Below are 19,082 nucleotides of genomic sequence, written 5' to 3' on the forward strand. Positions count from 1 at the left end.
AATAAAGTGCACTTATACAAAAAATTGTCTACAAAATTTAAAAGTCACATGATTAAATACTCATTATTACTTCCCTTTTTACAAAAATTACTTCTTAAAAAATAAAATTAAGATGAAAGATATAAAAAAAATTATATGAAAATTATAGATACGGAATGATAAACTGAGCTATTATTTTCAACTACAAAAATTTAAAAAAATTTTAATGAAACAAAAAGTTATATGATAGTGGTCCAATAATATCTATGCCATACACTAAAACGGGCATTTTAGTGTATGCAATAGATGTCCACAATTTCAATTTTCAATAATATATACATGGTTAAAATTGCCTATAATTTATACATAACAATACAATGCGTAAAGGGGTTTTTCCCAAAATTTAAAAAAAATGTTTTACATAATTTTTTAAACAAAATACTTTTTAAATATCATGTTACAAATTTCAGTAAAATTTTAAATTTTTATATAAACAAACATTTTTGATTCCCCTTTTAAAAAAAAATTTTCAAATCGAAAAATTTAAAAAAAATATCCCGACATACCCCAAACTAGAAAATCATATGCCGAAAAAATAATGTTAAAGAATTTTTTTGAATGAACAAAATTTACCCAAAAAAAAACGTAATGAAAAAAAATTTCAAAATCTAACAAATAAATTTCTTACCTCGATCGGCATAAAATTTTGCAGAAAAAATTCAGACATAGATTCGTTATAAAGTGTAAGGGGTGTGCGAAGGCATATTAGTCCCGTTTTTTAAAGGGGGAATGTCCCCCCAATCAAATTTTTAGGGGTTCACGGCTAAACCGGGGCCCGCTTTGTCATTTTTCACGGGATTCCGTATAGCCGGGGAAAAACTACTTTGGCGCGGATTTAAATTGACAATTTTAGGGCCCCTTATAGGGTTTGGGGATAAAAACCCTAAATTTCTGAAGTTTATAAAATATCAATTTCTTATTATGAACAGAATTTAATGAAATTTTCATGGAAATTTTTGTTATGAAATACAGAAAAACATGAGAGGTATTTCATGCGTGAAATCTGACATTTACCTCAATAACTCAAAAATTTACAAAAAGATGATGCAATACCTGCATTTACAATACATATAAAATAAGGCCCGTATGTCAATTTGTGACAATTCTACGGTATATAATTTTACAACTGTTAATTGTCTAATCAAGAATTAATTGTAATTTCATATTAGTCAGAGTCTTGCCTTACTTCTGTAAATAAATGTTCTTCCGTTGCATTTATATTTGATTCATATGTCATAAATGGCCCTTAATTGTTTTAAGAAATATAAGGGCACATCTATATAAATAAATAATAATCTCGTAAAATTTGGTTGCAATGTCAGTTTTAAATAATGGTCATCAGTGTGTTGAACCCCAGGATCTGACACAAGCACATGACCATTTTACCTTGTTGACATTCCATATCACTACCTTTAAGCGCCCCCGGGGACGTTACATTTTGCACAAAGTGTGCGTTTATTTCTGTACCAAAATAAAAAAATTATATTAGAGATTTGAAAAAGAACTATGTTGTTTTCTACTACCTAAAAATGTCAAGTCCGCTACTTCCAAAGTATTTACGCTTAGTTAAATCCTGCAACAAAATAAATCCGTTACCAATTTCAGTTGAGAATTAAGAGTAAATACGGCAAATAATCAATGTCCACGTGTAGTGTACCGTTCGATGACTGAATTTATTATATACAATTAGAGGGTCGCAATGGGGTTTGTTTCCAATATTGACCATGCATTCGAAGGTAACGACGTATGTTAACCTTTGTGACAAATAAGATGTTTGGCATGATTCCAAAAAAGCCATTTTCTGTTTCGGGTTTAGTAACATCTAATCCGCGGAGCGCGTTCAGTCAGAGAGTCGCCTCAATTAGGAAATAATGATTTTAACGTCAAAGGTTATTTCTAAGGTCACGGAGTTTGATTGGCCAGCTTATAATTACAACAGCTTTCTGGCTCAGTTGCTCAGTCAAGTGTGACTTACCAATTCAAAGTGTGTGTGTGTCTGTGTGTCTGTGTGTGTGTGTTCGGGTTCAACGTCTTTTTCAACAATTTTTCAGTCATATAAACGTCGGTGTCTACTTGTAGCAGTGAGCACAATGCCCATCTTTTTAGTGCTGCCTCATTGGAATATCATGCCGTAGGCACATGGCATGATACCCTACACAGTCACATTATACTGACACCGGGCTGACCAGTCCTAGCACTATCCTCTTAATGCTCAGTGCCAAGCGAAGCAGCTACTAATACCTTTTTACGTCTTTGGAATGACGCGGCAGGGGATCGAACCCACGACCTCACACAGCGGACGCTGTACCACTAGTCTACCGAGGCGGTGTTCAAGAGAAGGAACAACAGTTGTTTAATTGTCTAATCAAGAATTAATTGTATTTCATACCAGTCAGAGTCATGCCTTACTTCTGAAATGAAATGTTCTTCCATTGCATTTATATTTGATTTATATGCCATAAAAGGCCCTTAAGTGGTTTAAGAAGAATTACATTCTATGATTATCTATTATTTTCTATTATACGTTATATAATGTTACAACTGTTAATTGTCTAGTCAAGAATTAATTGTATTTTCATATCAGTCAGAGTCATGCCTTACTTCTGTAATAAAATGTTCTTCCGTTTCATTTATATTTGATTTATATGCCCTAAATGGTCCTTTATTGGTTTAAGAAATATTGTATTCTATGATGTTCTATTCTATTGTATTGTATTCTATTGTATATAATACTACAATTGTTAATTGTCTAATCAAGAAATAACTTTTGTTTTAAATTTAATATATGAAGAAGTATGCATATTTTCGCGAAAAATGATACATTTTGAGACGGTCCTCCGACGAAATTGTCGGCGGTAAATTTATACAAGTTACATATCGGTTTAGATAATGTTTGAATTTAATTTATAAAAGTTATTTCATTAAAATATCTTGTGTTTGGAACATTCTACAATTATTTGAAGTTAATGAAAAACATGGACATTTTACGTACGGAAAAGTGCGGAAATACAGCTTTTTATCTTAACCTTTCACCGGTAGACGGGCGACATGCGATACGACATAATAAAAAAGTCGCTTCGTATTGTCGAGTGTCACTTCGCGTGTCGTGTATCGTTTGGAATTTTCGCGCGTCGACCCTCACACAAACCCGCGACACGCGACATACGATACGATATTTGGAAACGTTGTCGAGCGTCGTTTTTGATTATCGTATGTCGTTTGATAATGTCGCCGTCGCGTTTGGAGGGTCGACACAAGACAACGCGAAGTGACATCGCGACATTACGAAGTGACATAGCGACAATGCGATATGACGCTCGATAACGCGAAGTGACATCGCGATATATCGTGCTTTTGAAAGGCGACATTTCAAAGTGGATATCGCGACATTGTCGTTTGGGATTGTCGCCGTTGTTTGCGATTGTCGTGTGTCATTTCGTAATGTCGCTATGTCATTTCGCGTTGTCGTGTGTCGACCCCACAAACGCGAAGGTGGCATTATAAATGGCCCCAACAGGATTCCGTAACTCGAAGACAATATTTCGTTCCAGTTACACTTCAAGCTAACATTTCAAATAACTCCATTTAACTCTAAAAGCTAAGATTATTACAGTAAATATATTCCATTCAAAATAATTTCATAAGTCAGGATCAATATAACATGTACATTTAAAACATTCATTTTCTGTTAAATTGATTTTGACTAATGAAAGTATTTGCTTCTTAGTAACATTCTTAACTTTTGCCGGATATATTTTTTTTTTGCCATTCCTCGCCACAAACCCTTTCGGTGGGGATACCAATTCATCGAATTTGCTTGTTATTTTTATTTTCTGTCGCTTTGTTTTGATTTTAAGCAAATATTTGGATGCGTTTTTGAAAATGGGCCTATGACTTGTGAAAGTCTAAAACGTATTAAGTGACTTAAATCTTTATGTGAAAAGAACAATAAATTAAGTTGGTATATGTTAACATTTAGTCAATTTCCAATGTGCCGTGTTTCACAATTTTAGGACATTATTATCATGTATGTGATAAGATTTTAAGTATGCAATCTTTTGACCTAATAAATGCGATTAACAACGAAAGAGGTAGGTTTTCTACTCGCTTTTAGTATCTGAAATGTCCATTTGTTTTTCATAATTGAACATCTGCCTAGACTAAATATATTTTTATTACTGTGAGAACTAAACTTTGTATTATTTCAAAAGTTTAATTGTCAGTTAAAATAGGTTTAAATTTTGTATTTTGCTCTCATAGATATTAAAACAATTACATTTCAGTCACCATGAAGTTTCTTCGAATTTTAGTCTTGATAGGTAAGACCTATACTTTCTTCTTTTTATTGTAAGTGTAGAAAGTTCACCGTGTTGATTTGGTTGCCAAATTGAAGGCTTGCACAATTGCTATAAAACATATTCCAATATGTGGAACGTTACAATGAAATATGACCATTAAGCTCCTCTGCTTTTTGATAAGTTTTTTTCTTCAGTTTTTGCATTTGCTTTAATATAAAACTGTATCAAGCTCTTACAAATACCAATAAGAAGTCTGACCAAAAACTTAACAAAATTGTTTGTGCAGATTTAATTACATAGCAGGCGTGTCCAACAAAAATAATGTTATTCGCATTAGGACTACCAATATGGCAGATATCACTTAGGAACCATTGAGTCCATTAAATGTTTCTGCATAACGGAGTTATATTAAAACCGATGCAAAAGAGCATTTTTCATTACCTCTAATAAACAGATATATTCAAACCGAGCTTTCATCTAAAATCAAAGTATTGCCAATGCCATTGTCATTTAGTTTATAGCTTTATATGAATAGCAAGGAGATAATGTTTAAAATTTGTAGCCATGTTTGTATACTACCAACCACAAAAAGGAAACTTTTGTAAAATATCTCACACTTTCATTATGTTAAGTAAATATAGGTCGCTTATGATAACAGATTTATGTCTCGTAATTTTAGATATTGCTCAATAAATATAAGTAGTAGAGTATGGCACTCTACACCAAATTTGAGCTCGACTATTTGAAAAATAAGTAGAGCTATCCTACTCACCACGGCGTCAGCGTCAAACCTTGGTTAAGTTTTTTGTACCAGTCCACATTTTGACAAAACCTTTTGAGATAAAGCTTCGAAACCATGTCCAGTTTTAGGCAAGAGCGCATACCTGAATTATGGCCGTTTTAAACTTACAAATGTTGGTTAAAATTTTCGTACCAGTTCATATTTTGTGTAAACTGGCTTTGAAACTTTCAACACTTGTTTATTATAACAATCTCTATCTGTAGGCAAGAATACATAACTGTGTCAACTAATTTAGCTGAATTATGGTTCTTTATGGACTTGGAATTGGTACAGTTTTCGTATAAGTCCACGTTTTGTCAAACGTATTTGACATGTGGCTTTGAATCCTTTGATGACTTTTTTATTATTATAATTTTCATCTATAGGCAAGAGTACAGAACTCTGTCAACTATTTTAGCGGAGTTATGGCCCTTTTTGGACTTGGAATTTAGTTCAGTTTTTGTACCAGCCAACGTTTTAGCAAAACTATCTGACGTGTGGCTTTGAAACTTGAACACTTGTTAATCTCCATCAGTAGACAAGAGTACATATGTCCCTTTTTGGACTTGGAAATCAGTTCAATATTTCATACCAGTCCATATTTTGCCTAACCTGTTTGTCATATGGCTTTGAAACTTTGACCACTCCTTTGCCATTATAGTCTACATATGTAGGCAAGACTACACAACTAGTACAAGGATAGCTGAATAATGGTTTTTACATAGAAGTTAGTTTCGCATACCATTCCATATTTTGTCTATATGTTTGATATATGGCTTTTAGAGAGATGAACATGAACAGACTCAATCAAACCGAGTCTGCAATTTTCACTGTTTGCCTTGTTTTCGGTGCTTCCGAGGGATCTACTTTTCAGATTATATTTTAAACTTTAAACACTCTTGAACAAGACTGATCCAAATCCATAATAACTATTATAGGTACATTGTTTGTTATATCTATTTTTCTTCTCTTCTCTGAAAATCTCTGGTAATATGTTGATCCCACACTTCCATCAATTCTTCGAATAGTCGAGCGTGCTATCAGGTAATGAGATCTCAGACATTTATTTTCTCTACACAAATATAAAAAGGCGTGGAAATAATTCGTTCACATAAGTTTTAGCGTCATTTTCCGAATTATAACTGCAAACAATCCAAGATGGCGGCTTTAAGTAGATCAAGAAGGGAATAATATGGTATAGAGTGACAACCTCAACTACTAATGTAAGTGTACACGGAAGTCAAAGTGAATTTTTGGTCATGAACAATTGCACCAAGAGCCCTTAAATGTGCTTTCTAACGAATAGAGCGTTCCAAGTAGCTTTCTGAAAAAAATCTGTTCGCAGTGGCAGCTAAAATAATGCAATATTTCTGTAAATCCGTTTAACCAAACAAATGGATCATGTCCAAAACTTTTTTTCAGCGTCAGCCGCTTCGACCATTCCACCGGATAACACTGGCAGCGAATTCGTTTTAATGTTTATCGAAAACATGAAAATAGGCAGTCAAGTATTCCCTCTAGAGCTGTATTGCACTACACAAGAGAAGAAACAAGTAAATGTTCATATTTATTCGCCTAAATGGACTTCTCCGAGAGTTGATGAGACATTTACGGTAAACGAAGGCCAAGTTCATAAGACTTTAGTTGATTCAGAGCTACAAATGGTTGGAAGTTGTGTTTCCTCAAAGTCGATTCTTATCCAAGCAGATGCAGAAATTGCGTGTTACGGCGCTAACAAGCAAACATTGTCAAACGATGTGTACCTTGCATTACCAGTCGATGCTCTTGGCACCGATTATTACGCAATGGCATATAGTCCTGCATACGTCAAAACACAACTTGGTATAGTAAGTACGGTTGATTCAACAAATGTCAAGGTCACGTTACCGGTCGGTCGTGGAAACGTAGATGTGTCGTTCAAAGGGATAACGTACCATGCTGGAGATGTTATCAACATCCCCGTGCAAAAATATGATACTATACAATTACAGAGCAGTGGGGATCTCACAGGTTAAAATACTAATTTTTAGTTTAATGTCGTGATAGATAGTATTAATTTGAAATTTTAATTAATACGAAGTCATTCAAATTTCAAAATATTCAATGATTCCAAAATTTTATTATTTTATTATATTGTTCATTAACAGTAAAGTTTCACTTAAAACGGTGAAAAGGGGTGCACTTATCACTACCTAAATCGAATCTGCTTGTTTACTTGGTTGCATCCTGTAACTATAAAGAAACTTCGTACAAACTGAAACAAGTGTTTAACTACAAATTTAGTGTACTTCGCTGTTTTTAGGTGCTCACGTTGAGAGTAACAAACCTGTAGCAGTATTTAGCGGTAACGTGAAGACAAATGTCGGCAAAGGTGCTTTCATGGACCATCTTGTAGAACAGCTAATATCGTCTGACAGATGGGGTCAAAATTTCGTTACTGCTCCTATTCCAGGAAGAACGTCTGGTGATGTTTTTAAAGCGGTCGCTAGGGAAGACAATACTGTGATCAACGTTCCTAGAAAAACACTTATTAACTTAAATAAAGGAGGCGTTACAACGTTTGAATTACCGTCCGACCAATACAGCTATATAACATCGACAAAGCCTATCATGATCGCACAGTTTGTAAAGAGTCAGCAGCGCTCATCAGAGCCTACTGATCCATCTATGATTATGATTACCCCGAACGAACAATTTGGATCTGACTGCACTTTTGCCACACCTGAATATTCGCATCCGGAATACGGAAACGATCAGTTATTTCAGTACAAGAACGAATTCATGATTGTCATTAAGAAATCTTATATACAGGGACTCATTTTAGATGGTAATCCTTTCCCAAAAACGAATTGGACGGATGTACAAGGTACAGACTTGGTCGGGTCCTACGTAACCCTGTCCCGCGGACCACATAATGTGCGACATTCATGCCCGTTTTCAACTTTTGGAGGCTACCTGTACGGTCATGCCTACCATGAATCGTACGGTTTCCCTACAGGAATGAGAGCTGCAATTATATACTCTGTAAGTCTTATTTTTCTCAAGTTGGTTGGTATATCATAAGAGCTTATATTGCAGTCGTTTTGAAAGGCAAATTCTAGTTAGATTTCTTGAAAACAGTGTTGTCTTTGTTTCACTGTACAATGTAAATGTTTCTATGAGTTCTTTTTATTTTTAAATATAACTAGAACTTAATTGATTCTGTAACTACTTACAGAATTGTACACTTGCTACCTGTGCGAGTTTACCAGTTCATGGTAAAGACTGTTGTGAAAATATAGAGTCAAGCAGCCTTGGTACGTATCCAGTACTGTAACAGTAACTTCAGTTTAGATATATTTTGGAAAAAGAATAACAGTTCTCTATATTCGAACAAATGTGAAGGTATTTCAAACAAGTCTTAACTGTGCCCATTATAAGTCTGTTGTATTGACATCTGCATAATTTGACATAATATAGGTAATGAAATGAGTGTAGTTAATAAGGATGTGAAAATGATTTACTTGCAAGCAGTCAGTTTTCAATACCGTGCGATTTTGAAACAAAATAAAGAAGTATTTTTTAACGTTACGTTCTTTGTCTATAATGTAAACATACAAACCAAATAAGTGACTTGGATTAAGTGTGCGCGTGTGCACCGTCATCATGTCCAGTTTTAGGCAAGAGTGCATAACTGGCTGAATTATGACCGTTTTAAACTTACAAATGTTGGTTAAAAATTTTCGTACCAGTTCATATTTTGTGTGGCTTTGAAACTTTCAACACTTGTTTATTATAACAATCTCTATCTGTAGGCAAGAATACATAACTGTGTCAACTAATTTAGCTGAATTATGGTTCTTTATGGACTTGGAATTGGTACAGTTTTCGTATAAGTCCACGTTTTGTCAAACGTATTTGACATGTGGCTTTGAATCCTTTGAACACTTTTTTATCATTATAATTTTCATCTATAGGCAAGAGTACAGAACTCTGTCAACTATTTTAGCGGAGTTATGGCCCTTTTTGGACTTGGAATTTAGTTCAGTTTTTGTACCAGCCAACGTTTTAGCAAAACTATCTGACGTGTGGCTTTGAAACTTGAACACTTGTTAATCTCCATCAGTAGACAAGAGTACATATGTCCCTTTTTGGACTTGGAAATTTGTTCAATATTTCATACCAGTCCATATTTTGCCTAACCTGTTTGTCATATGGCTTTGAAACTTTGACCACACGTTTGCCATCATAGTCTACATATGTAGGCAAGACTACATAACTAGTACAAGGATAGCTGAATTATGGCTTTTTTACATAGAATTTAGTTTCGCATACCATTCCATATTTTGTCTAACCTGTTTGATATATGGCGATTAAACTTTGAAAGTCTTGAACAAGACTGATCTAAATCCATAATTTTAGAAACATTGTTTGTCTTATCTATTTTTCTTCTCTTCTCTGAAAATCTCTGGTAATATGTTGACCTCACACTTTCATCAATTCTTCGAATAGTCGGGCGCGCTATCAGGTAATGGCATCTCAAACACTTATTTTCTCTACACAAATATAAAAAGGCGTGGAAATAATTCGTTTACATAAGTTTTAGCGTCATTTTCCGAATTATAACTGCAAACAATCCAAGATGGCGGCTTTAAGTAGACCAAGAAGGGAATAATATGGTATAGAGTGACACAACTACTAATGTAAGTGTACACGGAAGTCAAAGTGAATTTTTGGTCATGAATAATTGCACCAAGAGCCCTTAAATGTGCTTTCTAACGAATAGAGCGTTCCAAGTAGCTTTCTGAAAAAAAATCTGTTCGCAGTGGCAGCTAAAATAATGCAATATTTCTGTAAATCCGTTTAACCAAACAAATGGATCATGTCCAAAACTTTATTTCAGCGTCAGTCGCTTCGACCATTCCACCGGATAACACTGGCCGCGAATTCGTTTTAATGTTTATCGAAAACATGAAAATAGGCAGTCAAGTATTCCCTCTAGAGCTGTATTGCACTATACAGGAGAAGAAACAAGTAAATGTTCATATTTATTCGCCTAAATGGACTTCTCCGAGAGTTGATGAGACATTTACGGTAAACGAAGGCCAAGTTCATAAGACTTTAGTTGATTCAGAGCTACAAATGGTTGGAAGTTGTGTTTCCTCAAAGTCGATTCTTATCCAAGCAGATGCAGAAATTGCGTGTTACGGCGCTAACAAGCAAACATTGTCAAACGATGTGTACCTTGCATTACCAGTCGATGCTCTTGGCACCGATTATTACGCAATGGCATATAGTCCTGCGTACGTCAAAACACAACTTGGTATAGTAAGTACGGTTGATTCAACAAATGTCATGGTCACGTTACCGGTCGGTCGTGGAAACGTAGATGTGTCGTTCAAAGGGATAACGTACCATGCTGGAGATGTTATCAACATCCCCGTGCAAAAATATGATACTATACAATTACAGAGCAGTGGGGATCTCACAGGTTAAAATACTAATTTTTAGTTTAATGTCATGATAGATAGTATTAATTTGAAATTTTAATTAATACGAAGTCATTCAAATTTCAAAATATTCAATGATTCCAAAATTTTATTATTTTATTATATTGTTCTTTAACAGTAAAGTTTCACTTAAAACGGTGAAAAGGGGTGCACTTATCACTACCTAAATCGAATCTGCTTGTTTACTTGGTTGCATCCTGTAACTATAAAGGAGCTTCGTACAAACAAACTGAAACATGTGTTTAACTACAAATTTAGTGTACTTTGCTGTTTTTAGGTGCTCACATTGAGAGTAACAAACCTGTAGCAGTATTTAGCGGTAACGTGAAGACAAATGTCGGCAAAGGTGCTTTCATGGACCATCTTGTAGAACAGCTAATATCGTCTGACAGATGGGGTCAAAATTTCGTTACTGCTCCTATTCCAGGAAGAACGTCTGGTGATGTTTTTAAAGCGGTCGCTAGGGAAGACAATACTGTGATCAACGTTCCTAGAAAAACACTTATAAACTTAAATAAAGGAGGCGTTACAACGTTTGAATTACCGTCCGACCAATACAGCTATATAACATCGACAAAGCCTATCATGATCGCACAGTTTGTAAAGAGTCAGCAACGCTCATCAGAGCCTACTGATCCATCTATGATGATGATTACCCCGAACGAACAATTTGGATCTGACTGCACTTTTGTCACACCTGAATATTCGCATCCGGAATACGGAAACGATCAGTTATTTCAGTACAAGAACGAATTCATGATTGTCACTAAGAAATCTGATATACAGGGACTCATTTTAGATGGTAATCCTTTCCCAAAAACGAATTGGACGGATATACAAGGTACAGACTTGGTCGGGTCCTACGTAACCCTGTCCCGCGGACCACATAATGTGCGACATTCATGCCCGTTTTCAACTTTTGGAGGCTACCTGTACGGTCATGCCTACCATGAATCGTACGGTTTCCCTACAGGAATGAGAGCTGCAATTATATACTCTGTAAGTCTTATTTTTCTCAAGTTGGTTGGTATATCATAGGAGCTTATATTGCAGTCGTTTTGAAAGGCAAATTGTAATAAGCTTTCTTGAAAACAGTGTTGTCTTTGTTTCATTGTAAATGTTTCTATGAGTTCTTTTTATTTTTAAGTATAACTAGAACTTAATTGATTCTATAACTACTTACAGAATTGTACACTTGCTACATGTACCTGTGCGAGTTTACCAGTTCATGGTAAAGACTGCTGTGAAAATATAGAGTCAAGCAGCCTTGGTACGTATCCAGTACTTCAGTTTAGATATATTTTGGAAAAAGAATAACAGTTCTCTATATTCGAACAAATGTAAAGGTATATCAAACAAGTCTTAACTGTGCCCATTATTGTACTTTTTAATTGACCTGTCAAAACATGTTCCCGGCTTTCATGTTAATCTTATATAGGCTCGAACAGAATATAATGAAATCCGGGTCCATATTTTGACAGGTCAAATAAATGGGACAATACTAGTTTGTTATATTGACATCTGCATAATTTGACATAATATAGGTAATGAAATAAGAGTAGTTAATAAGGATGTGAAAATGATTTACTTGCAGGCAGTCAGTTTTCAATACCGTGCGATTTTGAAACAAAATAAAAAGGTATTTTTAACGTTCTTTGTCTATAATGTAAACATACAAACCAAATAAGTGACTTGGATTCAGTGTTGCTATATTTTCTGGTCCTTTGGGATCATGGAGTACACTCATTGTTACTGTAATATAATTCCCCGTAAGCCGGTGCTAGGGGTCGTGAGGGGAGTTGCACCTTGCATTACCTCTCATGAACAGACTCAATCAAACAAAGTCTGCTATTATTTTGCTTGGTTGCATTCTATGCCGCCAAAGGGTCTATTTACATATTTTATTATTTATAAATATAAAAAAGAAAAAAGTGGAAACTTCACAGGCCGCCCAACACGACAAAAACGAAAATGTTGCAGGCTCGGTTTGATTGCACCTTTTTTTTCAGGGCATTTATTTCGTTATACATTTTACCATAATTGCTAGATCTACATTAAGTGTAATTAAAATTTCATGAAAGGGCTTTCTCTGGGTTTGTTAATGATGTACAAGTAAGACTGATGGTACCATTAACCGGGGAGTGTGTGTGCGTGTGTCCGGGTGTGGGGTGGGGGGGGGGGGGGGGGGGGAGTTGAACCTCTATATCCAGCTCGTCTGGTCGTACCATGTGATGCTTTAAGCACTAGTATTCGTAATAGGGGTAAAATGACCTCAAGGAGAGGGGTGCGATCATGACTGTTTGTTACAATAAGGCTGTTATTATTATTATTGTCATTATTGATATTGTTATATTAATTATTATTATTATCATTATTATGTACAACGCCATTGAATATACCATTGTATAAAAATAGGCATTTAGTCTAATTATTCGGTTTTAGTTTCTAGTAAGTAGTGGGTCAAATCTTTTATGCGAACAATACGCAAAAAAGTATCACTGTTCATATGTTTTTTCCCGAGTTCTTTTGTTGGAACGGAGGTGGCTCGTAAAAATGTAATTAGTTTCGATTGATGGAACGCCGTTTACGCCATATTGTTATAAAAGAAGCCTTCGGGGAAACGGTTGCTTGTCCGTAAACAGAAGTAACATCTTGATATTTCAAAGACAAAACAAAAAAGTCCCTGTTAAGTTTCCTTACTTGTAGTGTAACGTCGTGTTTCTTTTTCGTATAACTCGTGTAAGATGAATTATGATAGTCATATATCAAAATCATTGTAAATGAAAAATATGCAGGTCAAGTAACGAATGTTACAACATCGCATGCGACCAACACAGTATCAACACAAGTAACAATAGCATCAGTAACTACAAAACTGTCAACAATATCAACAACTCAACCACCAATAACAAAAGCTACTGTAACAACAACGAAAGCAAGGGCACCCAGTACAATACTTGCTGCATCAACCAGCCCTCCGCCGAAAACATTACCACCAACTACAAGTAAGATTTGCGTACTCGTCTTTTCGTAGAATTAGGTGTTTGAAAATATTTTGTTTAGTAACTGAAAAATTTGGAAACTTCAGATTAAAGCAAATCAGTAGTGTAGGGATAACGCATATCTTTTTGTATTATAACATCTGCAGAATGCCAGTTGATTGGCTGGTGCCCGAGACCGATACTGTGAGGGAACGAGCGAATACCAAGAGATTTGGAGATGTTATAACACGACACAAACAAAAACACATGTTAGAAGCTGGAAATTGATATATTGTCTATCAACGTTTTTAAATGTTTATGAAAAGTACGGGAATTTCATCGTTGGGGTCAGATCACATTGGTTTTCCGTTTGAATGATCTGTTCTGGGATCGTGATACGTTTTCTCTGTGCCACGGAAAGTGGACATATACAAAGTTGTGTAAATAGCGCGTGATCTCGAGAACTTCTGTTAACACACGTCTACTCTCCTGTTTAAGGTAGTTCTGCACGTTCGATAAACAGGAAATAATGACGACATTTATACGGAAAACGTAAAATAAAGCCTGGACCGTTATACGGAAACTAAAATCATTTTATGAATTAATGGAAATCCGTGGATAAATTTACTTATAGAGCACCGTTAATAACTATCTAAGGAAAGAACAGTGCGGTCCCGTTAAATCATTCCCAATAATCGCTTGAAATCAGCTTGAAATAAGCAAATCAATCTAATCCTGGGGATATATCTAAAAAAAATAGCACAAGGACCTTTACCTTTCATTTCACCATATTATATGCCATATGGTAATTTATGACTGAAAGTAGGTTTTATAAAATCTGTAGACTCCTATTGTGAAAACTTGTGTGAAGTCCAAATTTTTCAACTTAGTCTAGCGAAAAATTAGTATGTTCCGAAGTTTTGAAAAAACAGAGTTTAATCAAATTCTACATTGTAGAATGTTTTAATACATGTAAAATTATCAAACGGAGCCTTCAAAGTTTTTTATGCTTTATAAAGACCTTACAGATTTTTTTTTCTGAGAAGTCTTTACTCACCTTTTATCCTGACACACAAAATGCAGCCCTTACTTACGTTCTTTAACCTGACGAGTCAATTGCAGTCCTAGCCCTCTTTTTTTCATTACGCTCAAAATGAATCCCTTACCTTCTTTTAGCTTGACTTGCAAAAGAAATTCCTTACATTCATTAGCCTGACGCGCAAAAATGCAGCTTTACTTAGTCGTTTTAGCCAGACACGCAAAATTTAGCCCTCGCTCACCTTATTTTATCATGACGCTCAAAATGCATTCTTTTAGGCTGATCCGTAAAATGCAACCCTTTCTCATTTTCTGTTAGTCTAACGTTCAAAATGTAGTCCTATACTTCTTTTAGCCTAAAGTGCAAGATTCTTGTGTAGCTTTGGTTTAGAATAAACGAAAGGTAGAATATAACTTCAAAAGATTTGAGTATGGTTGTTTAAATTTTGATGTAAAACGTTCTTGTTTAGCATTGGCAGTCGACGAAAAACACCACCCGGAATGGACGGAACAACTTATTTCTAGTCGAGATTCAGTGCGTTAGATGTTACAAGTGGATTGCACTGGTACGCTGAGCGAAACACGACGTTGTTAAAGAAGAAGTTTTTGCGCCGCAGCACTGACGCAATCAATTTGTGTATACGTAAAGTCTCTTGATGGTCAAAAAAGGCTTTCTTTTTGTTTACAATTCCACTATTTTGAATACAGTAAAATATTCCACACACAGGATATAATTGTATATCCTACACTCTGATTAGTGGACGTTTCAGTTATGAATAATTCAATATTGAATTATTCAATAAAAAATGTTTATTTCAGCTACATGTGCAGTGTGTGCTGGTCCAAAGTTTCTCTGTGAAAAGCTGTATGCCCCTACCCCATGTCCTCCACCAAACAACTACTGCATTAATACTATAAGAAACCACAAAGATAGGACAAAAGCAGTCGACAGAGCGTAAGATTCGATCATTTATCTATATTTTGCGATCTGTTTTAAAATATTCACCAACCGGAAATTAAAGAAGTAAAATATGTTTATAGTCGGAAGTTGATGTTACTGCATTAAAACAACTTTCTAATTTGGTCCACAGGTTTTCAAGCTGGGTGCTCATCCATAAAGATCAATTTTAGAATTAATCAATTAAAACATCTTGTATGTCTATTCCAATCTACAGAACCTTTCAATTTTTCAGTGAAATACACCCGAGTTATCTGCAGCTTTAGCACTTTGTGTATTATTTAGCAAGAATGGCGTATTAGAAGTTTCCATATACCTCGCATTTTTTAAACTTAATAGTCCATAGCTAATATAAACACGTGGATAATTTTTCTATACTTCGAAAAATTATATGTTATGTGTTCCATTAGTAATATTTTTCGGCAATCAGTATGACGATCACGTCAGTTTCAAGATACCTGGTATATTTCAGTAGCACGCTTAGGGATGTCGGTCATATAAAGAAATGCATACATTCGTCCTGAAATCCATGACACTTAGCACCCAAATCCGTAACCAAGTCTCGTGCAAAAACTTTCCTCCACGCGACCGACATTCCCTTAAGCGTGAAGAGGTATACTGCTAGATATTTAAGCTGGCATTCAGATAACATGGTCCATTTCAGGGTTGACAGTATACATAATCTTTCGGTATCATACATACAGGCAAAAGATCACTCGATTTCAAAACATTTTTGTTTATAATTTCCGTATAACTTGACGGATTTCAATAAAACAGAAAGCACCGAAGACAGGGAAACGAGTGTTTTCCTTTGCGAAAAAAGTAGATCTATATGCTACACATTTTCAACAATCAAATTTTAGGTTGCGTGCATTTGATCTTTGAGGAAATTACTGAGAAATATATGAACGTTTATTACCGAGGAAAGCACTTGTTACACAGTGGTTTTGTGTGTGTGTTTTATTATTATTATTATTTCAAAACCAGTCGAGTAAAAAGGACATGATTAGCAAAAATGTTATTTGAAACTAGCCATTTTTCCGTGAGTTGGTAACTTCAATGTTCAAAACGATGCAACTGTCCTACTGATTGGATAAATGATTTATGAAATGTGCAGACTTCATGTACTACGAACTGGAAACCTTAAATTTAATAAAAAAAAATAGCAAAGGAAATATTGTTCTGCTCTAATATTACTCATTTTTTAAAATATATTTCTTTCGCTTTCTGTAATTTATCTCCCTTTTAATTAAACTCCAAATACTGATTCCGTTTGAAATTGTTCGACAGACAATAGCATTCATGTAGAAAGAAAACTTTTGAATTACAAGAAATGCGAGACCAAGATGGTATGACCGCCGACTGGATAAAGTTTCGTAATATCAAAAGGTGTATTGCGTATATAGCACTGTAATTTCAAGCAAGTAATGTTTCCATAAAATCTAGTCGTACTTGCCAGACTAAAAGATGAAAGGTAAGAGTAGATTTCCCGGAAGAAAAAGCACCCAAAACTCAGTCATAGAGCCATGCATCGCAAAGTAAGCCCACAAGAAAGAAGCTGTAATGGTAAACTATTGTAGACGTGTTGCTTCAAAAATCCAACAAAAAGTACATTATAAATATATGCAAAATACTGAAAATAGGGGTTGGGTGGTAAGGGGCAGATAAAAGGGTCTGATGTTGGGGAAAGGTGGAGCACGGATGAATATTAAATAGGGAACCCCACGTTCCTTAAACGTAGTATTCCTACAACGTCGCAGACACGCACGTACAAAAGACAAACACCCGCACATACAACTTACATACACAGATAAACAGACAAGCAAGAAAAAACATCACTGTGGGGCACCGCACATTACAAACACACATAGATACACACACCCACACACACGCACACGCACATGCACACACACGCACACACGCACACACACACACACACACAAGCTTGAACAAATAAAAATTTTGAAATTGTACATTATAATGACATTAAATTTCTTTTGTAAGCTTACAGTACTGTAAACCATATTATATAGTAGCACAACACTTAGTCTTAAACTTGGAACACTGAAAAATAGCAACTGTAATCTTTTTTGTAATTTTGATGCACTGTGTAAGTTTATGAAAATGTTTTTTCTGTCATTGTGTGATGTTACAACGTCTATAACCAGGCTAAAAATATGTTTAACTTAATTTCACAGATGTGGTAGTTTTGACACGTGTTACCGTGAATGGTTCCTAGGATCCTCGGACAACGACAAATGTCGAAAATTGAGAGATAATTATGAGCAGCGACTCGACTTCCAGTGCACATTTTGCTTATTAAAGACAACTGTAACACCCCACTGCACCCAGCAGACGACACCTTGTACAAACCCGTGTAATGAAGACATTGTACACACAGTGCTTGTATTTTAATTAATGTGTTGCAAACAATTCGTTATTAAAGAAATATTCAGCGTGTTATCGTTCATGATGTTATATAAGCGTTCTGACTACAGCCACCGAGTTGAATGTAGGCATGCTCTGCTCCGGAATCCTTAACTGAAATCGCCATGAAAAACTTCGCTAAGATAGACGATATTATTGCCGAAAAAATGAAAGTCCCCTACTGAAAATGCTTTGGTGAGACTTGCTGCCACAGAGACCACAATTTTGTACCGATAATTACTTGGAAAAGCTTTATTTCTCAAAATAAACTACCATCTCTTTAAGTCAGTTTTCTTTATAAAATTCTTTGCACATTGAAAGTTAACAAACAATCTATCTTTTGTAATGAATGATTGACAGAGGAAAAGATGGACAAAGAGACAAAATAAAAGTATCTGTATAGTCTACATATTATTTTCTATCTATGTCCATGGTTTCGTGAAAACAATTCTTGTACTCAGATACCACCATTCGTGAGTAACAATTTGACGAAATAACGGACGAACAGAGAAAATAAAATGGTATGCCTGCTTTCCACAATATCGTCTACTTATTTAAAAAGAAAACATGAAATATTTTTTGTACTTTTTAAGTTGTCGCAGGACCAGCGTTTTTAGTCACATATTTCTGGATAACTTGTTGCTGTAGCAATGAAATAGAAGGACATGTGTATTTTCTGTTTCTCTGTATAGCTATTTATCCTTGTACCAAGTTTCTTAAACAATTAACTTGTACTTAAAGAGGTATCTCAGGATCGTACTTTGTGTGACTGGCGGACTGGAGGACTGACGGACGGGGATTTGGGCAAACAATAAGCGGTACTAATACTGTATTCTATCAACTGTTTGTTCATGAATTTCGGATTTTTGCATGATCTAAATTTAGACAATGCATCGATCTAGAGGTCATCTCGGCTACGAGCAGAAACTTTTCAAATATTTAAGATGTCTTTAATAATGTTAATTTTGTAGCCAAAATGCATTTTCGCAGTATTAAATTCTGGGACATGAAAACATTTGAAAATTTATTTCCGAAATTTACAAAATCTAACAACGGAACTGTTATCTACTG

At 35.1% G+C, this 19,082-nt stretch overlaps 1 protein-coding gene across 1 annotated transcript; it reads left to right on the forward strand.

The window, feature by feature from the left end:
- The first annotated feature begins 1,041 nt into the window (after positions 1–1,041).
- On the forward strand, positions 1,042–18,143 carry LOC128551935 (uncharacterized). Its single transcript, XM_053532893.1, has 10 exons — positions 1,042–4,358; positions 6,541–7,128; positions 7,421–8,142; positions 8,336–8,414; positions 10,001–10,588; positions 10,885–11,606; positions 11,793–11,877; positions 13,403–13,612; positions 15,446–15,581; positions 17,783–18,143. Exons 1-10 carry the CDS (start codon positions 4,328–4,330, stop codon positions 17,997–17,999), a joined length of 3,378 nt encoding a protein of 1,125 aa, XP_053388868.1. The 5' UTR covers positions 1,042–4,327; the 3' UTR covers positions 18,000–18,143.
- Positions 18,144–19,082: the final 939 nt, after the last annotated feature.

Source organism: Mercenaria mercenaria, unplaced genomic scaffold (genome assembly GCF_021730395.1).
Source record: "Mercenaria mercenaria strain notata unplaced genomic scaffold, MADL_Memer_1 contig_1847, whole genome shotgun sequence".
NCBI lineage: Eukaryota > Metazoa > Mollusca > Bivalvia > Venerida > Veneridae > Mercenaria > Mercenaria mercenaria.